General features: G+C 38.2%; 2 protein-coding genes across 12 annotated transcripts in view; one reads left to right on the top strand and one right to left on the bottom strand.

The window, feature by feature from the left end:
* Positions 1-3,108, top strand: part of FBXL5 (F-box and leucine rich repeat protein 5) — a 47,891-nt gene extending 44,783 nt beyond the window's left edge. For all 3 annotated transcript variants that reach the window (XM_081056033.1, XM_081056034.1, XM_081056035.1), the window contains exon 11: positions 287-3,108. In XM_081056033.1, coding sequence (XP_080912159.1) covers positions 287-363 — 77 coding nt within the window. In that variant the 3' untranslated portion in view covers positions 364-3,108. The remainder of the gene's footprint in view (positions 1-286) is intronic.
* Positions 3,109-4,808: 1,700 nt separating this feature from the next.
* CC2D2A (coiled-coil and C2 domain containing 2A) overlaps positions 4,809-20,309 on the bottom strand; it is a 113,485-nt gene continuing 97,984 nt past the window's right edge. For all 9 annotated transcript variants that reach the window (XM_081055938.1, XM_081055936.1, XM_081055937.1 and 6 more), the window contains 6 exons: positions 19,081-19,194; positions 16,582-16,716; positions 9,830-9,952; positions 8,553-8,611; positions 6,390-6,564; positions 4,809-5,121 (listed from right to left, as the gene is read on the bottom strand). In XM_081055938.1, the coding sequence (XP_080912064.1) occupies positions 4,933-5,121; positions 6,390-6,564; positions 8,553-8,611; positions 9,830-9,952; positions 16,582-16,716; positions 19,081-19,194 (795 nt within the window). In that variant the 3' untranslated portion in view covers positions 4,809-4,932. The remainder of the gene's footprint in view (positions 5,122-6,389; positions 6,565-8,552; positions 8,612-9,829; positions 9,953-16,581; positions 16,717-19,080; positions 19,195-20,309) is intronic.

Genomic DNA, 20,309 nt, shown 5'->3' on the forward strand with positions numbered 1-20,309 from the left:
CTTTCTTCTTAGATTTTTATTTTATAAGATGGTTGCCAAAATATTATTTCCCTTCTTCTTTCATTTAGCTTTTGGATTATGAATGATACATTATTTAAAGTCAAGCTCTTGGCAGTTTTTGTGTTTGAATGATTTTTTTATACACGCATTGTGAGATTTTACTTCTATGTTATAAGTTGATTGGTAGTAAAAAAAAAAATCAATGTTTTATCTCTTTCATAAGCAAGATTATTTTTATGTGATCCCTAAGAAATTCCTCCTTTCACACTTTTCTGTTTTTATACAGGTCCTCATGCTGATACCGCCAGTGGATGCCAGAATTTGCAGTGTGGTTTTCGAGCCTGCTGCCGCTCTGGCGAATGACCCTTGACTTCTGACCTTTGTCTACTTCATTTAGCTGAGCAGGCTTCCTTTCATGCACTTTACTTATAGCACGTTTCTTGTGTTAACCGTCCCTTTTTGAGTGTGACTTGTTTTGGCCCCATTCCTTATAACCTCAGAAATCTTATCTTAATTTACCAGTGAATTGTACAGTGTTTTTTCTCTTGTTTTTGTTTTAGAAAGGGATTAGGTCTTTTCATAAGGGTGAGAACAGTTTTATCAAATTTCTTTTAAATTGAATGCTTTGGAGATAATGTCACTAATGCCTTGCCATTTTAAAGTATTTTTTAGATCATTTTGAGTTTTAAAGTCAGTAATGGGGTTATTGGTTCTCTTTCAATATAAACACTGTACCAAGCTTTCTAGATCTTTACAAACATACATTTCTGAAATTTATTTTCAAAGACTGCTCATTGTGGAAACCAATCTCTTTTCCATGTTTCCTTTATTTGAACAATTCTCAGAGGGCCAATTCAAACATACCCACATATAAGATTCTTTAAGATTATAGAATAAATTGGCTTCTTGGTGTTAGCTCAGTGAGCTAGCAAAGCACCAATTTATTTGTATTTGCTTTCTTCAAAGATCCCTGGTTCCTACCACTGTCCCTAAATTGTCAAATTTGGGAGGGATTTTTTAAAAAATTCCACAATCATTTGAAGAAATGTATAAATAAAATCTACTTTGAGGACTTTACCAAATAATTCCTTTTGTGTTTGGATTTTATATAAATCTTAATGCAGTTCTACGTAAAGTAGTGGAAAATAGGACTAAATATTTTATCTTTTTAGCTCTGATGAAATCATGACCCTGATAAGCAGTTTTATACAGATACTTAATTTTGTTGAACAGAATTGTCTTTTTGAAGTTAATTGTGCAGTAGTAAAAATTTGAATCTGGCTTATCTTCATTGCTGTGTGAAAAGATAATGGGAGTGGAGACCTACCATTCAGACAGGTACATATTGAGTCAAGATTTTTTTTTTTTCTTTAACTTTTATTTATTTTAAGTGTGTTTTTCCAGGACCCATCAGCTTCAAGTCAAGTAGTTGTTTCAATCTAGGTGTGGAGGGCACAGCTCACAGTGGCCCATGTGGGGATTGAACCGGCAACCTTGTTGTTGAAAGCCTGCGTGCTAACCAACTGCTCTAACCAGCCACCCTTTGAGTCAATTTTATATAATGCTATATGTAATTTTGTCATGAAGAAGAGAATAGTAGATGGGATGCTGTTTTTAGAAATACATGCAAAGCTGTGGAAGAGATTGTAATCTTGCAGTCTTGTTATTTGTGGTCCCAGGTATTTTTGTTTGTTTTATTGGGGTATAGGAGGAGTAGGAGAGATACAATCTACAGGTAGACAAGTTTCAGTTCAAGCTAAGAGAAAACTTTATTTTAGAAGGAGTTGTCTAAAGATGAAAGGAGAATCATTTGATGGGAATATAAATAAGGAGAAGTCTCTCATTGCTTTTACATTTCACTAACATTTGAATTGAACACTCCAAGGGAAAGATCACCTGTAAAGGGCGGAGATTCAATGACTCTGAAATTTCACCTTTCTCTAAAGGTTTTCTCATTTTGACCTCACTCCTGTTAACATTTGCAAAATAAATGATGGAACCACCATAAGTTCTTTGCACGAAGGATCAGGCAGCGTATAAGCTAACGATCTTACTTGTCGAGTTGGTAACTCTTAAACTTAAGTCGTCCTGTCTTTTGTGGTGCTCCAAGGCCTTGCCTTCTCTGAAAATCTGGCCTAAGCGCAAAGTAAAAAACAAAACAAAATAATTATTTCTTGATTCCCTTAGAGAACTTGAAAGGAAATCTGAGCTTATTAAACAGTTACAGGGTCAGAATTTTCTTTTGTTAGGTTGACTGTTTTGTAGTTATTTTGTTTTTATTTCTCTTAAGTGTTTATTAAAGTTTATTTGAAAACTTGACATCAGGGACTATTTCAAGAAAAACTACAAGAGTTTATCTGGAGTGAGTCCCATCCAACCCCGTGTTTCACCTTAGCTGTAGTTACGTGAACTGCATGGTAAAATTACTCATCTATAACCATCAAGGGAGGACTAAAGTTTTATCTCCTGTATAGTAGTTGGAAGACAATATATTATTTTGGGGGAAAAATTATGATAATACTTATGTAAAAAAATCAGGATTAAATCATGGACTTGCTTTAAATGTTATCCTTTTAAATTAATTAATGTGAGCAGCTAATTTCCCCAGGGGTTCCAGTAATTGAGGTGCCTCTCTTTTGCTTTGTCCTATGTTGCTTGATGCTAGCAAACCATTAAATAGGACATGGCTGGCTTGAACCAAACTGATTTCAGTAAGTTGGGACATTGTTACATAGCAACTCACATTTTTCTACTGTCCACCTCCCCTCCAGTTGCATGCGGAGGTGGCATAATCTCCATTTAATTTTTACATATTGTTGCTGTTTCATTATTAACTTAAGGGAATAGCTAATATTTAATGAATCACTATATATACTTGGTATAGTTTTATCTTGGGTTCTGTGATTGATTGTATTAACTATTAAAAAGTTCATTCTTAGAATATAAGGCAACAATTATGTAAAGTGCCCTGTGGTGCCTGACGGACATCAGGTGCTCAGTGCTGGGTTGTGTTCTAAGTATAGTCGACCCTTGAACAACTGGTTTGAATTGCATGGGTCCACTTATACGTGGATTTTTTTTCTTCCAATAAATACCTCCACTGTTTTCAATCCATGGCTGGGAGTCTGGATGTAGAAGGGCGACTGTATGTTGATGTAGACCATTTATACAGGGATGTTATACAGGGAACATCCATGGATTTTGGTATTCGCAGATGAGTCTTGGAAACAGTCCCCCGCAGATACTGAGGGACAACTAAATTTTGGGGGAGTCAAACGTTAAATCCACATCTGGATTTGTGTGTGGGGGTTTGATGTCCCAACCCCTGCATTGTTCAGGGTCATCTGTACATACGTACTGACTTGTTTCATCATTACAACCTGATGAAGTAGGTAATGTAATCATTCTGGTCTTCATATGGGGAAAATATGTAATAGGTTAAGTAACTTGTCCGTGGATTCCCAGCTAGTAAGTGGCAGAAGTAGGAGATCTCTAGAGTTTACGCTCTTAACCCAGTGCCATGCTATCCGTATTATTACATTGGTAATGACTGACGAGTCAGTCCCTGAACTCTCCCTTGAAGAGTTCATAGTAGAGGGATCAGAGGCATGTATATATAATTGTAATATAATTTGATAGAGGAAGGCATAAGGGAATATAGCTAAAGGTTTTCCTTTATTTGGTCCTGTCTTTGTTTTGTTTTTAAGTGAAATCCTATTCCAGGTACATCAGTGTTTCTCAACTGGAGACAGTTTATACCATAAAGGATATTAGCAACATCTGGAAACATTTTTGGTTGTCACCACTTAGCGGAGGGGAAGGACGTAACTGGCATCTATTGGGTAAAGGCCATGTCCCGAACGACAAATAATTACATGGCCCAAAATGCCAGCAGTGCTGCTGGTGAGAAATCCTACTTTACATATTTCTATTTTGTGTACATCTTTCCATGTCAGCACATATACTTAATCCTTTTTAATGGCTTAGTACGCGCTGCTATACCAGTACCATAGACTGCATGGCTTAAGCAGCAAACACAGTTCTGGAGGCTGGGAAGTCCAGGGTCAAGGTGCCAGCAGATAAGCAGCTTTCTCTTGTCTCTTGTAAGGCACTAATCCCATCTTGAGGGCTCCACTCTCGTGACCTAATTACCTCCCAAAGACCCCACCTCCACATTACGTAGGTATTGAAATACCACTTCAAGATAGGAACTTAGGGGTGGAGGGAATCACAAACATGCAGTCCATAGCAGTGTCTTAATTTTTTAAACTACTTCTCTTTTGATAAATATTTTTTTTTTTTTTTTTTTTTTTTGGTTGTTGAGAGCCCACTGGCCCATGTGGGAATCGAACCGGCAGCCCTTGGAGTTAGGAGCATGGAGCTCCAACCGCCTGCGCCACCGGGCCGGCCCCCTCTTTTGATAAATATTTAAATATATTCCTTTTTTTTCTCTAAAATACTATACTGCTTCAATGGGTGTGTGTGTGTGTACACACGTGTGCTTGCTTGGTTATTTTTGTAGGATATGGTCTTACGACACATTCAGCATTAAAAACAAAAAAATTTATATTGCAAAATTGTTCTCCCAGAAAAGTTGTATTGTTTGTTGGGTCTTAAAAGTATGGTTGTTGATACCCTGCTGGACAGGCACGGAAGAAGGGCATCCCAAGTAGAAGGTGAGCAAGTACCAAAGCGTGGCGGTATGAAGCTCTTAGTGTAAGGGGGAACTGTGGGTAGTCTGTACTGATATTAGGCTCAAAGTGGCAGAGACAACCAGGCAGATTGCTAAATAAAAACGCTTATTTTGCACAGTTTGAAAATAATTTTATTTCATTATTTGCAAATCTCTTCTGATACGACCAATATCACTTAAAAATATTCTCATATCCTAATTATAGTTTCACATGATATAAAAAGTATACAATGCAAATATTACCTGTTGCGTATAAGGGAGGCAACATAGATCCAAACAGACAAAACATTTTTGGGATATGGGTGGATGTATACTGCTAAAGCAAATTCGACATTAGGAACATCAATATTATGTACTCCAGTGCTATACACAGCTTCAATTAAAGGCTTCAGTTCAGAATAAGGCATGTGAAGGGGAAATCCAGAGAACTGAAAGGAAAAAACAACCAAAATTTTAGACATTAGTGAAGCTTAAAGATTTCACTTAATTTTTTTGCTGTGTAAATGTATGCAATTCTTAATAATCTCAATAAGAAGCCTTCCTTCTGGATCTCAAAGTATTTCTGTCTTTCTGTTCAGCTGTATATTAGCAATACAGAAAATGGAGAAGGGAAAATGTCTTTTTTGTTTTAGTTGCTGGCATATTGACTTGGTGTATAAGGCACCTGCTAGTCACTCTCCACTGTTCCTTCCCTCTTCCCCGTAGTCCCTAGTTTGCACAGTAACACATGTAATTCCAGGGACCTAGATTAAGCTAATCAGTGCATTCTGTTCTCCTGGCCACAGTGATTGAGCTACAGGTGATCAAAGTGAGTCTCAGTGAATTTCCGGAAACTCGGGAATAATAGCACACAGATGCTCTTTCCTGCGTTGGCAGTATGTGTGCAGACTGTCAGTAGGGGTGAGTCCAGCCTAGACCTGTTCCAGCCACTTGCTACCACGAGAAAAGCCAGCCTGAGGATGATGCCATCACGTGAAGGAAGGCAGAGTGGGAAGACTTGCAGAAAAGTACAGCACTGATGCTACTGGCCTCTTAAATAAGCCAATAAATTATTGCTCAAGCCTGTTTGAACTAAGTTTTCTGTTACTTGAATTGAAACATCCTTGCTGAAAACCTGGCCTGAGAGGCTAAGTTTAAGTCAGTGAATAGAACTAAACGTCCAACTTCACACTGTGTAGCCAACAAGGTTTACTGTCTTGGTTTGAGACTGCTGTCTAGGTTTTATTATCTAGCTGTAGGATGTGAACCCTTAGCACTGTGGACAGGCAATAGAAGGTATATTGTTTATTGATGAAAATTTTTCTTAGCAATGAAAAGCAATTAGTATAGAATCATATCCTTTAAAAAAAAAACCTGATTGAGAGTGTTGGTTTTAACCTTTATGCACAGTTGAGTCTAACATAATTTAGCCAGATGTTTTCATTTTATTTAATACTTGCAATGTATTTTATAAAAGTTACTTGTTTACATTGGATGATCTTATGAATTAGTATTTCATTTTATAGAGACTTTGCTATTTAACAATAGGTTAATTACTGAGATTTGAACTTTTAATGGCACTTTTTAGTCTATGCTGTTTCATCCATGTGCTTAGGGGAGCAGGGTAGGTATTTTGATACCAAAAACCCATTATGGAGTAATTTCCAATTGGAGACAAGGAAGTCCACAGGCTCACCTGAGAGCCATTTGTACTTACCCTGTAGTCTCCCAGCTGTTTCAGCAATTCTGCTCTGTGGTCATCGTCTACATTTCCTTGACTGTTTTCTAAGAGAGGCAGGAAGTGACGCAGTGTGGATGTGCAGTACCTATTCCATCGGGTCAGGTGGCGGGGCCTCCAGTCCATAATTTTTTCTTTTAGTATTTTTTCAATCCTGTTTATAAAAAGTAAGCTCCATTTTTTTGCTGATTTGACTTTTCCCTTATAAACAAAAATACAGTTTGTATGCAGTGGGGGTTCAGGTGATAACCACATTTTTTGGTGGTAGAGTTGTCATTTACTAGACATAGCTGGTGACTAATATGGACTAATCCCCGGGGATTCAAAAATTAACACAAGTTTTCCTTGCCCTTAAGGATTGTGTATAGTTGGGGTGGGAAATAGACCTGTGAATAGAATAGATGTAACAGATGCTTGAAACATAACAAAAGAGGGAGTACTGAATAATGGGGATAGCTAAGTTCAATACATTTAGGAAAATATATTTTTGTTATCATGAAATGTTCTATCACTTTGTTCATTGGTAACATATACAGACAGATAAATGAGACTCAAGCATAAGGGGTGGGGTTGAATCTGAAAGTTTCAAATATTTGTAGGGCTATTAATACCACATACTTACTGCTTGCCCTGTGACTTCTTTTCATGAGGATTATTTTTCAAAATTGCCTTAAAACTGCCTTTAAAATAGCCATCATCATTGCAACTTAATTTTTGATATCCTGTTTTATAGTTAATATAATAGGTATTGGGTCCAGAGGATGTGAAGCTTAGACATAGAATGAAAGAAACTAGCTACCACTTACTGATTCCTTATTCACTTAGGTACCTTGCTAGTGCTTTTTACACATTTTTATTCCTAACAATAATCCTGTAAGGGGGAATATCCCAATTTTACCTACTGAGGGGAAAGTTGGAGGTAGGTTATGTAGATGATGTGACAGTGATGGGGAGCTGAGATTTGAATTGAAACGCTGCCAGTTGTAAAGCCTCCAGTGCATCCCTAACCAAACACACACAGAGTTAGGGACTCAGCCAGCTTCCTGTTGTTCAACAGCTATAGGATCTGCTTTGCTTTTGCCATATAACACATATCTTTGTTTTGAGTTTCAAAATGGTTTCAGCAAGAAAACAGGAATAAATTGCATTGCACTTCAGTATTGGAGAAATAGATGATTTGACTCTAATCAATAGTATCTTGAAACTATTAGAAGAAATAAAGATTTTTTTCAGGTATTGTAGGTGGGGATCCCAAATAAGGCTTTATTTGAATTTGAAATTGAGAGTAAATTGGTGTTTTCTAGTACCATGTTTCCCCGAAAATAAGACCTAGGTGGACAATCAGCTCTACTGCGTCTTTTGGAGCAAAAATTAATATAAGACCCGGTCTTATTTTAATATAAGAATGGATCTTATATAATGTAGCATAATTCCGGGTGTTATATTAATTTTTTCTCTAAAAGATGCAGTAGAGCCGATTGTCCGCCTAGGTCTTATTTTCGGGGAAACATGGTAGTAGTATCTTAAGCTGGACCACATTTTGGCTTGTGTAATTTGACTTGTTGCTCTTCACACATCTTGATAGAATAGAAAGGCCACACAGCCTCTGGAATCAGAAAGCTCTGGTAGGGCTCACAGCCCCCTCTAGCACTTAACAAGTATGTGGGCCTCTGTGAGCCTCAGTTTCCATATTTGTGAAACTAGGAGAATAAATTCTATCTTGCACAGTTATAAGGATTACAGTGACTCAAATAGGCTCTTAACCAATCTTCATGAGTTTGGTTTATAAACTAGCTGAAGTTCAGTAAGCTACTAATTGGACATAAGAGTCATATTTAAGCGGAGGATATGATCTGTGGAACAAGACCCTTGAAAACGTGGAGTTCTAATCTGAGGTAGGATTTTTGGAGAACCATCCATCATCGCTAGAATTCACTTCTGTTTGTCCCACACCATGCTGATGCTAAAAAGCCTCCTTTTGAGCCACAGGATTTAGGGATCACATATGTACTTAGGATTTATAAACATGAATTGAAGTTGAACTGCCCAAATTATTTCACACTTATCCAGGCTTAGAATCATCTAGTTTGGAATTACACTCCTAGTGACAGATTCCATGTGCCCTTAGGGGTATCATGTGACCTGTCTTGTAGCTCAGCCGCGGCTGCTTTGTCTGTGCGCTGGTAAATAAGCTCTTCTGGCTGTAAAAGAGGAAACAGTTCAGAAATTCTAAAAATCATTTGCACTTAATTTGAGTTGCTATCATCCTTTTCTAATTTTTTAAAAATTAGGAAATCTCATACAATCAGAGAATGATGTAACGGATGCCAGTAGACCCGTGACCCACCTTCAGTAAAACATCACAAATAAATTATAGTGCTTTCTCAGTTTCATTTCCCTTCTCTCTCGTCACTGATATACCCATGACCTGAATTTTCATTAGTACTTTTCATTCGACATATATAGAGTAACTACTGTGTGTCAGGCACTTTTGCAGGTGATGGCGATATAATTGTGAATAAAAATCCGTGACCTCATGCTATTTACATTATAGTCAGTATAAATGGACAAATTAATGAAATGCTTTTGATTTTACTACACATATCCATATTCCTAAGCAACATACTGTATTGTTTTGCATGTTTTCCAAACTTTATATCATTTATACTGTGAATATGCAACTTGCCTTTTCTTAACGTCGTATTTAGAAATAATAGCAAACTTATTTTAGAGTGCTTAAGATTCATTAATACTGATTTATTCATGTAACTACTATCAAATGTAAATTGTGTACCATAATTTATCCTTTATGTTGTTTCAATTCTTAGGCAATTACAAACAATGTTTCTATGAAAAAATATTGTATATGTCACCTGTACACATGGGAGAATTTCTCTAGGGCAGTGTTTTATATTAAATCTTTTTTTTTAAAGGTTTGATCACAGTAAAGAAATATTTTATATTACACACCAGTATACACCTATATATCTAGCTCTCAAAAAAAGTGGTAGTAAACAATTCTAATGTTTGCTACTTGCAATCTGCTACCAGCCAGGGCCCATCTATATTAATTTTATGAGCCCCAGTGGATCATGTGTTAATAGCAATCATAAAATTAATTCAGTAAATTGACACCAGAATTAAAAAAAAATTACGTAAACTATATTTTTTGATACTTTTTTATGTCATGGGACTCTATATCAAAAGTTTTTTCTTTCACATGTGTTTACTGGTTCATGACATTGTGGTATATCTCTTATTGTGAGTTAGGCTCAACTAAGATTGAAAAACAAGCATTATTTTAGACAAAATATCTAGGAGTAGAAATAAGCATCAAAAAATATCTGGCTACCCAGTACAATGACTTCAAACTCTTCACTCTCTTTGTCGACATTCAATTGTTGTGAAAAGAGTTATACCTGAACACTGGAAAGGCCAGGGTATGGAAGGCTTCTTGAAAAGAAAGATTTCCATAGTTTGGGTTTGGTGACATCAAAATTTATCCTTAGTGGGGAATCATATCGTTGAATATTAAACCAAATCTAAAAAAGACAAGACTGCATTAGTGTATATGGAGTTAGGTACATATGCAGGTGTATATGAATGTATGTAAGGAGACGCAGCAGAGAGACAGAGCACGATGACACACAAGATGCACACTTTTTGTCCTACTTGGATTTGTAAGACCGGCCTGCATTTTATAATCAGTAGTATCTGTCCTACACGTCGTTGTCATGGTCATTTTGCCACATGCTTTTATATCTAAAGTTGAGGTGCATCTGATTATTAACTGTAGATTGATGAAATGAGGGAGTACTTTATGACAAGAAACTGAAGTTCTGAGAGACGACAAACAAGGCTACTCCTTTCTCAGGCTGGCCTTTCCTAACTGTTCTTCCCAGTCTTCTGACAGAGTTACGTGTCCACTCTGTGCTTCCACAGCATTCTGAGCTCTGGATCACACCTGTCTCGTTGAAGCAGTGTAGCACATTGGTTCTGGAACCAGATCACTTGTATTTGAATCCTGACTCAAACATTTACTGTGTGACCTTGTGTATTTAACTTCTGTGTGCCTCAATTTCCTGCTCTATAAAAGAGGGATAATAGTAGTACCCACCTCATAAGGTTGTTGAGCAGGTTAAATTAATTCATCTATACCTTTTAGAACAATGCTTAGCACATAGTAAGTGCTCAATAATTGTTAGCTATTAGTGTTTGTCGTCGGTAATTGTCTGTCTCACTAGACTGCTATCAGATTGTTGCGTTGACATTTACCGTTGTATCTTTAGCATCTAGCGTAGCTCCTGGCTGGCATACACTGGGCATATTGAATGGCTGTGTGCATGCATGGTCATTTTGTGCATTCAACATATTTTTCAAGGACCGAGTATGTTCAGGCTCAATTCTAATCACTGGGGATAAAGCAGTGAATGAAATAGGGTTCCTACCTTATGCAGTAGCTATTGAGAAGATAGCACAAAGAAATGGGATGTCAGATGATGTTACATGATGTGTGTGTAGATTGTGTCATTGGCCCCAATTCTTCACCCCTACCTATACCCATATCCTTCGCCATGTTACTTTGCAGTTCCTCCCACTAAAAGGGCAGAAATGTACTTCCCTGCCCTTGACTTTTGGCCGGTAGAATGAAATGGAAGTGTCAGCATGTGACTTGTAAGTCTAAGCTTAAGAGGCTCTGTGTGTTCTTGCTTGCCCTCTTGTGTCTTTGCCATTGTCATTGCCTGGAGTCCCAGAATAAACGCATCTGAAGCAGAGCTGTCCCAACCTGGATCAGCAGAGACTTCTCAGGTGGCCCACAGATCCATGAGAATAAATGTTTGAAGCTTTAGTTTGGGGTTAGGTTTTTATTTATTGTGGCAATAGCTAACCATACAAAAGCTATGGAGAAAACTATACGAGAAGAGATGAAATTTTAGGGTAGACAGGGAAATTCTTACTGGAAAGGTGACATTTGATCTGCAATACAAGAAGTGAGGGAGAAATTTATGAAGATATCCGGTAAAGGGAGGGGTCGTCTGTGCAGAGGAAACAGCAAAGCAAATTGAAAAGTGTATTTGATGTGTTTGAAGAATAGCAAGGAAGACAGAGTGGCTTTGGAGGAGTGAGCAAGTTAGAGCAAGTAAGAAATGAGATCTCTGGAGGATGGGTGGGGCAGGGTGGCTGTCAGATCACAGAAGGCCTTGGGGGCCGACTGAGCTAGGAAGCTATTGGAGTTTTTAAAGCAGAAGAGTAACACAATTTAGCTTTTATTTTAACAGGAATATTCTTTGCTGTTTTGAGACTAGACAGAAGGGGTTTAGCGGCAAGTAGTGAAGTCTCCAGTGAGTAGGCCATTTTCAGTGATCCAGGTGAGAGCTACAGTGTTTGGACCAAAATGGTAGCAGTGAAAGTGGTGAGCTGTGGTCCGATTGTAGATATACTTCGAAGGTAGAATTAATAGGATTGACTGATGGATTGGATATGGGAAAAAGAGAGAGAGAGGAATCAAAGATGACTCTGAGGATTTTGTACTACGTAACTGGATTGATGGAATTGCCTTTTACTGAGATCAGAAAAACTGTGCAAAAGGAAATCAGGAGTTCAATTTTGAGCGAGCTGCGAGCAGTGAAATTGGAGATGTCTATTTGACATCTGTATGAAGATACTGAGTAGATGGTTGGATATTTGAGCCTGCATTTCTGGGAGCTAGGTAAGCTAGAGATACAAATTTGGGGGTCATCTTCATATATATGTTCCTAGGAAGATAAATAGAGAAGAAGTTTGATGAACTTGAACTTTGAAGATCTCTGGTTTTTCAATATTGGAGAAATAACGTAAAAGCAGCAAAGGACGCAGAGAAGTGGCTAACCAATGATACTTGGAATCCAAATCAAGAAATTGTTTTAAGGTCGCAAGGTCTATAAGAACTACAATTATTCTGTAGGGTAGAGAATGTGCAGAAAAGTACTGGGAAATAATGCTGTAAAAAAACATTTGAGTTCACAGAAATAGAACATATGATCCTAAAATTTATATGGGACCATAAAAGACCCTGGATAGCCTCAGCAATCTTGAGAAATAAGAACAAAGTGGGAGGTATAACAATACCTGGCATCAAATTATACTACAAGGCTACAGTAATCAAAATAGCATGGTACTGGCATAAAAACAGACACATAGATCAATGGAACAGAATAGAGAGTCCAGAAATAAATCCATGCCTATATGGCCATTTAATCTATGACAATGGAAGCAAGAATGTACAGTGGGGTAAAAACAGTCTATTCAATAAATGGTGCTGGAAAACCTGGACAGACACATGCAAAAAAATGAAGCTGGACCACCTCCTTACGCCATATACAAAAATAAATTCAAAATGGCTTAAAGACTTAAATGTAAGATCTGAAACCATAAAATATCTAGAAGAAAATATAGGAAGAAACTTCATGGACATTACCCGGAGTAAGATTTTCACTGATATATCCCCTCGCGCGAGGGAAGTAAGAAAAAACAAACATGTGGGATTACATCAACCTAAAAAGTTTTTTCACAGCAAAGCAAACCATCAATAAGACAAAAAGGGATCCTACTGAATGGGAAAAGATATTTGCCAATGATATATCTGATAAGGGGTTAATATCACAAATTTATAAAAAACTCACTCAACTCCAAAAAAACCCAATTGAAAAATGGGCAGAGGACACGAAGAGACATTTTTCTAAAAAGGACATACAGATGGCAAACAGACATATGAAAAAATGCTCAATCTCACTAACCATCAGAGAAATGCAAATAAAAAACACAATGAGATACCACCTCACCCCAGTCAAAATGGCTTATCATCAATAAATCAACAAACAGCAAATGCTGGCGCGGATGTGGAGAAAAGGGAACGCTAGTGCACTGTTGGTGGGATTGCAGGTTAGTGCAGCCACTATGGAAAATAGTATGGAGGTATCTCAAAAATCTGAAAATGGAACTACCTTATGATCCAGGAATTCCACTCCTCGGTATCCGGAGAAATCCAAAACTCTAATTCAGAAAACTTTATGCACTCCTATGTTTATTGCAGCACTATACACAATAGCCAAGACATGGAAACAACCGAAATGCCCATCGGTAGTGACTGGATTAAGAAACTGGTACATTTATACAATGGAGTATTACGCAGCCATAAAGAAGAAAGAAATCTTATCATTTGCAACAAAATGGATGGACCTAGAGAACATTATGTTAAGTGAAATAAGACAGAGAAAGACAAATACCATATGATCTCACTTATATGTGGAATCTAAAGAAAATAAGTGAATGAACTAATCAGAAACAGTTTTGGAGACAAAGAGGAAAAACTGAGGGTTGCTAGATGGGAGGGGTAGTGGGGATAAGGGGAAAGGTGAGGGGATTAGAAAACAGTAACCACAAGATGGCCACAGGGTTTTGAAAATTAATTTGGGGAATGTAATCAATAATGTTGTAAAGATTGTATAGGGCATCTGATGGACACTTGTTGCATTAGGGAGACCACCTCAGGGATGATGTAGATGCCTGATCACTGCACTGTACACCTGAAGCTGAAGCTGAACAATAATGAATGTCAACTACAAGTTTGTGTGTGTGTCTGTGTGTGTGTGTGTGTATTTACAAGAATCGGAGTACAGCATTAGGAATAGAGGCAGTGGAAATGTAATGGCTCTGTGCAATATCAGAGGGATAGTGGGGGAGGGTGTTTCACACAGTGTGAGGGATATAAAAGATAAACGTCTAAGTATTACTTTGTCTTGTGCACCTGAAACTAATACAAAAAAAACAACAACACACACACAAAAAAAAATTGTAGATGCTAAAAAAAAAAAAAGAAAAAAAAATTGAGGTTAGAGGGTGCCTGGATGGCTCAGTTGGTTAGAGCGCGAGCTCTGAACAACAGGGTTGCTGGTTCGATTCCCGCATGGGCCAGTGAACTGCACCCTCCACAGCTAGATTGAAGACAATGAGTTGCCACTTAGCTTCTGGAGGGGCAGCCAGATGGTTCAGTTGGTTAGAGCACAAGCTCTCAACAAGGTTGCTGGTTCAATTTCCGCATGGGATGGTGGGCTGCCCCCTCCCCCCCTGCAACTAAAGATTGAAAATGGCGACTGGACTTGGAGCTCATGGGCTCTGGAGAAACTACTGTTCACCAATATTCCTCCAATAGAATTAAAAAAAACAAACATTGAGGTCAGATTACATACCGTTTGAAATCCAAGGTGGGAAGTTTATTCTTAGTAAGGAAAAAGAGTAAACCATTGGATTTATTTATCCATTAGCAAGATAATGGTACTTCTTAGAGTTTAATTTCTGTAGGATGGTCTTGGAAGAGGAACTAGATTGAGTTAAAGTCTGAGTTTATTGGGAACGTGGAAGTCAGGATATAATTAGTATTTGAAGAATTTTGGAAAGGAAGGAAAGAGGGATGATGGTCATTTAGGGTGTAGTCAGGTTGGAAGAAGCGTATTTTAGAATTGTTGGACTCTGACAACATCAATAAGTAGAAGAGGAGAGAAAAAACTATTGGGGCGAGTTGGAACAAGGAGGGGAGACAAGTCGTGGAGTAGAAATGGCAACACAAACATGGTCGAAAGGGGAGAGACTTGTTTCTTGGCAAAGGAGTGGAGTAGGAGAAGGGCAGACAATCCTGAGAGGTTGTGTGGTAGAGCCAAGGGCAGTTGAGGTTTCAGGGTACCAGGCCAACACAGCGAGGGCAGGTGGGAGGTTCTCTGGTGAGGGCAGTAGAGGCTCAGAGCAGGTGTGGAACTGCTGCCATGCGGCATGCACGACTGTGAGCCACTGTTGCCATCTTGTTAGGAGAAAAGGGGGTCTCTTCCTCATAAAACTTGGGCTTTATGGGACTTACTCAACTATGCAGTAATTGTTTTGAGAACTAATAATAATTTTCACAGAGAATGGAGTTCCTTGAAGGCTTTGTCAGTGCCTGTTGACTGATTACTAACGACCTTAAAATGGTTCTCTAAACGTAGATCGCTCTTATCAGATCATTTATGATTATGATAATGCTTTTAATTTAAAATAATACTTAACATGAGAATGGTGCTCCACAGTTCTCTTTTCACACTGGTAATTAATAATAGTTGCCATTTGCTGAACACTTATGAAAGACAGGCACTTTGCTGGGTGCTCCGCTTATATTATCTTTAATTTCATCAGTAACCGTAAAAAGTAGATCAGTGATCTTGAAAGGAGGGTGCGCACCCCAGGGGTGTGAGAAGAAAATATTAGGTCTTCTAGTTACGTCTTTTATTTTTAAGAGTTTTTTTCTGTATGTGTAACACAAATAGGTGCACAAGTAAATATATACAATTTATAAGTGAAAATACGTATATCGCGGATGCGTGCTCAACTAATTTTTCTGACAGATGCATTAAATTCAGAGACCACTAAGCTTGGTAATGATTATTTTAAAAATCACAGCAGCCAGGAAGGAGTTATTACTGTGTGTTAGCTGTTTTACACTGATTATCTCATTTACTTCTCACAACTACTCTCTAATTATTACTATTACCTCCATGTTACTACTGAAGAAACGGAGGCTGTGTGAGATGAAGAAACTTTCCCAAGCTCGCACAACTAGTAAATGATGAAGTTGGAGTTTAAAAACTCAGGCAGTCTGACTCCATAACTCATGTTTCTAACCCCTGCTTTATACAGCATCCGTCATAATTAAATGGTCCCCCAAACTGGGTGCCACGAGAATCACCTGATAGTACCTGGGAATCTGTCTTAAAAAAAAAAGAAAGGAAGGAAGGAAGGAACTCAGTCTTCTCAGGTGATAAATTTGCCTCATTTAGTTCTCAAAACATGAGAATTAGACATTGTAAACTCTATTTTGGAAGGGAAAACTGAGGACAGAGCCAAGACACAAATTCAGGTCCTCTGAAACTGAAACCCATATTCTTTAACTTCATTCTGCTTCTCTGCAGGTCAAATGACTAATTCAACCAACAGTTTTATTTGGGACAGTTCTGCCCCTGTGCTTGACATTACATTTATGTAATTGGCATAGGTATATGTTTATATAAAATTATTTCATACACAAAATGTTACTGAAATAAGTAGGTCAATTTAAAAAAAAAAGCAAGTCAGCAAACCATGTTTAAGAGGAAATGTTAATACTTACATTATCAGGACCTATTAAACAGCCCACACTTTTTAAGGGACAGAATGTATCAAATTGTCCATAAAAGTGTCCACTGCAGGGATTCCATATTAAATAGTGACTTTGCTCCCGAGTCAGCACATAGGCAGTTGGACCCTAAAGGAAAATAGCCATTAAAACAGTCTCCAACTAATTATGCAATTAAGGTGAATAAGTCGTTAGCACAAACAACTCATTATTTTAGTTGGACCCCTAATTTCTAAAATCCATGGATAATGGTGAAAATAGTTTGAAGTTCTAGGAGGAGCTGGATTTAAGAAATAAAATCAATGTTTACCTTTGAAAAATTCTTGCATCTGCTACTGCGGTAGTGCAGTGTAGTGACCAAGTGGGGATAGTAGCTGAGTTACTCAGCCAATGTATCTTAAGATTGGCTAAAGAACTATTATTAATGAAAATAAGCGGTCACTGGGGCCGGCCCGGTGGCTCAGGCGGTGGCTCAGGCTCCGTGCCGAAGGCTGCCGGTTCGATTCCCACATGGGCCAGTGGGCTCTCAACCACAGGTTGCCGGTTTGGCTCCTGCAAGGAATGGTGGGCAGCGCCCCCTGCAACTAAAATTGAACACGGCACCTTGAGCTGAGCTGCCGCTGAGCTCCCAGATGGCTCAGTTGGTGGGAGCACCAGCTCTCAACCACAAGGTTGCCTGCTCTACTTCCGCAAGGGATGGTGGGCTGTGCCCCCTGCAACTAACAACAGCAACTGGACCTGGAGCTGAACGGTGCCCTCCACAAGTAAGATTGAAAGGACAACAACAAAAGAACAAGACAAACAAATGAGAAACAAAAAACTCATATAGACACAGACAATAGTTTAGTGGTTACCATAGGGTAAGAGGGGTGAGGGTAGGGAGATGAGGGTAAGGGGGATCCTTACCCTCATGGAAGGAGATGGAAGGAGAACTGATTCTGGGTGGTGAACACACAATGGGATTTATAGATGATGTAATACAGAATTGTACACCTGAAATCTATGTAATTTCACTAACAATTGTCACCCCAATAAATTAAAAAAAAAAAGAGGACAACAACTTGACTTGGAAAAATCCTAGAAGTACAAACTATACTCCAATAAAGTCCTTTCCCTTTCCCCAATTAAAAAAAAAAAAAGTTATACAAGAAAGAAATAGGACGAAACAAAGAAAATGGGTTTAAGGGAAAAAAAAGTCATTGCATTTTCTTTTTAGAATCAGTAAGATTGTCTTTCGGGTATTTAGAAGGCTAATTATGTCTGAATACTTTATTTCTAATACAGTGACTAATACCTGATATACCTTTGTAATTAAGTAAATGCATAGAAGATGATTTGAGAGGACACAAACTATTTAACTCTCAACAGTGACTGCATGTGAGGAGTTGGTGGGATTGAGGATTGGAGCCTGAAGAGGGACTTAACTTTTTACTCAGAATACTTTTATATTATTGGATTCTTTTTCTACAGTGAGCAACTATTCATTTATTGCTCATGTATGATTTCATTTGATTCTCACAATAGCCTTCCGGGGAAGGCAGGGCAAAAATTATCCCAATTTCCTTATAAAGCTGAGTTGTGAAGTGACTTTCTTAGACTCATACAGCTCATGAGGAGTGGGCATTTGAGCCTGAAACCCAGGCTTGTGACTTCCTAGCCCAGTGTTCTTTTCCTTGTACCAGGCTACCTGGAAGATAATGATGGAAAATGAATTAGGGTTCAGATATGATACTATCTGCCTAGCAGGACTTGTGCTATTTCATTTCTAGAGGATTGCTAGAGCCTCATAGCCTTCTTTTTGAAACACTCTTTGGATAAGCTGCTTCAGTCCATGTGAACTTGCTAAACTTGTACCCCAGATTACTCCAATGTGCCCAAAATGTAGGGATAGTTGCAGTGGGCAGGGAAACAAATTCTATAGTCACTAAGTCTCCAGTCTAATAAAAACAACAATGATAATATCAAAATATCTCTGCTAACATTCTTTTCTTCATTCCTGTGGTTATGTGTTGCTCCCTTTGCCCACCAGGTGAGTAGCAGATGCCTCTAGAAGCAGTGGGAGTGACAGGAGAGGTCTCTAACCTTGCCCCACTTCTGATCCCCTTTACTCCTTGGCATGAATAACACTAGATCACGGAGCGAATCAGAATTCTTAGTAATGGATAGGAGGACACTCATACTAAAAGGACAGATCTAGGTGGGGGCTTTGGGTGGTGAAGGATTCAGATTTGCCAAAAAACAAAACAAAACAAAACAATAACAACCAACCAACCAAAGAAACCAGTCTAAAGGATTGTATAGGGCTCGGTAGTCGGGTACCACTGAAAACCATTTTGTGTCTCATCACTGGTTCTCTCTGCCTATTCTGGAACCTCTGGGCCACACTGTGCAACTCTAAGTATCGTTATGAAAATAAGTGCTGTTTATGATCGCGAACATACCACGACCCTGTTAGACAACTATACTCTGTTAGAGCCAGCCCAATGGTCTTACCTCTGGAATAGCATTGCCCATCACGAGCCAGGCCTTTTTACCCAGGGAGAGAAAGTAATTACAGAGTAATACTGCATGCTCTTCTTCATCTCCTGCCAGGAGGTCAAGAAATTGCTGACAAAAAGAAAAGAAAATTATGTTGCATTGACTGACTGTTTCATTCTGGATTGGTTGTACAGGATTATAAAAAGTCATTGTTAAAATTAGTGCCTTAAAATGTAAGATCTATTTGTAAAAATGTTTCCAAATTTTGGTACTGTGTTTTAGTTCATTTAAAAAAAAAAGCAAAAAACCACAAAAACACCACTTATAGTGGACATGGTGTTTTCTCTGACCTGGATGACATGGATTTCTAAAATCAATTAGCACTGTGGGGTGGGAGAGACAAATTTCAAAGTTTCACTTTTCATTTACTTTTCAGCTCACTATGTACTGAACACTTTTAAAAGACTTTTTAGAGCAATTTCAAGGTAACAGAAAAGTTGGGAGGGAGGTACAGAGATTTCCCATATACTTCCTTTCCCCACACACACAGCCTCCTCATTACCAATATATCCCACCAGAGTGGGGCTCTGGTATATTTGTTAGGATTGGTAAACCTATACTGACACATCAAAATTACCCAAAGTCTATAGTTTACGTAAGATAAGAGTTCACTCTGGTGGTGTACATTCTATGGGTTTTGATAAATATACAGAGGGTGCTAAAAAATGTATACACATTTTAAGAAAGGAAAAGACTTAAAATTATGCTGATGGTAACCACTTTGAACACCTCTTGTAATTACAGAAGTCAAACGTGACTTGTGTTCATCTGTTATTGGTACATATTGAGTATTACAATTTCAATACAGTTTTTCCTTTCTTAAAACGTGTATATATTTTTTGGCATCCTCTGTGTAATGACATGTATCCATCTTTCTGGTATCATACAGAGCATTTTTCACTGTCCTAAAAATCATGTGTGCTCCACCTATTCATACCTCCCTGCACACCCCCACAGTGTTTTAAGCACGTTGACTTAACTCTAGAACAAACCTTTGAGGGAGGTATGCTTATAAGTCCATTTTACAGACGACAAAGTGGAGGCTCAGGGAGATGGGGTAGTACCTAGGAACGGTAAAGCCAGTCTGTTTCTAGAGTACGTGGACTATTCTTTTTTCTTTTTTTTTTATATCTTATAGATGTTTCCAGGCTGTGGATAATTTATCTCTAAGATTATCAACATTA

This window comes from Rhinolophus hipposideros (assembly GCF_964194185.1).
Source record: "Rhinolophus hipposideros genome assembly, chromosome: 1".
Lineage (NCBI taxonomy): Eukaryota > Metazoa > Chordata > Mammalia > Chiroptera > Rhinolophidae > Rhinolophus > Rhinolophus hipposideros.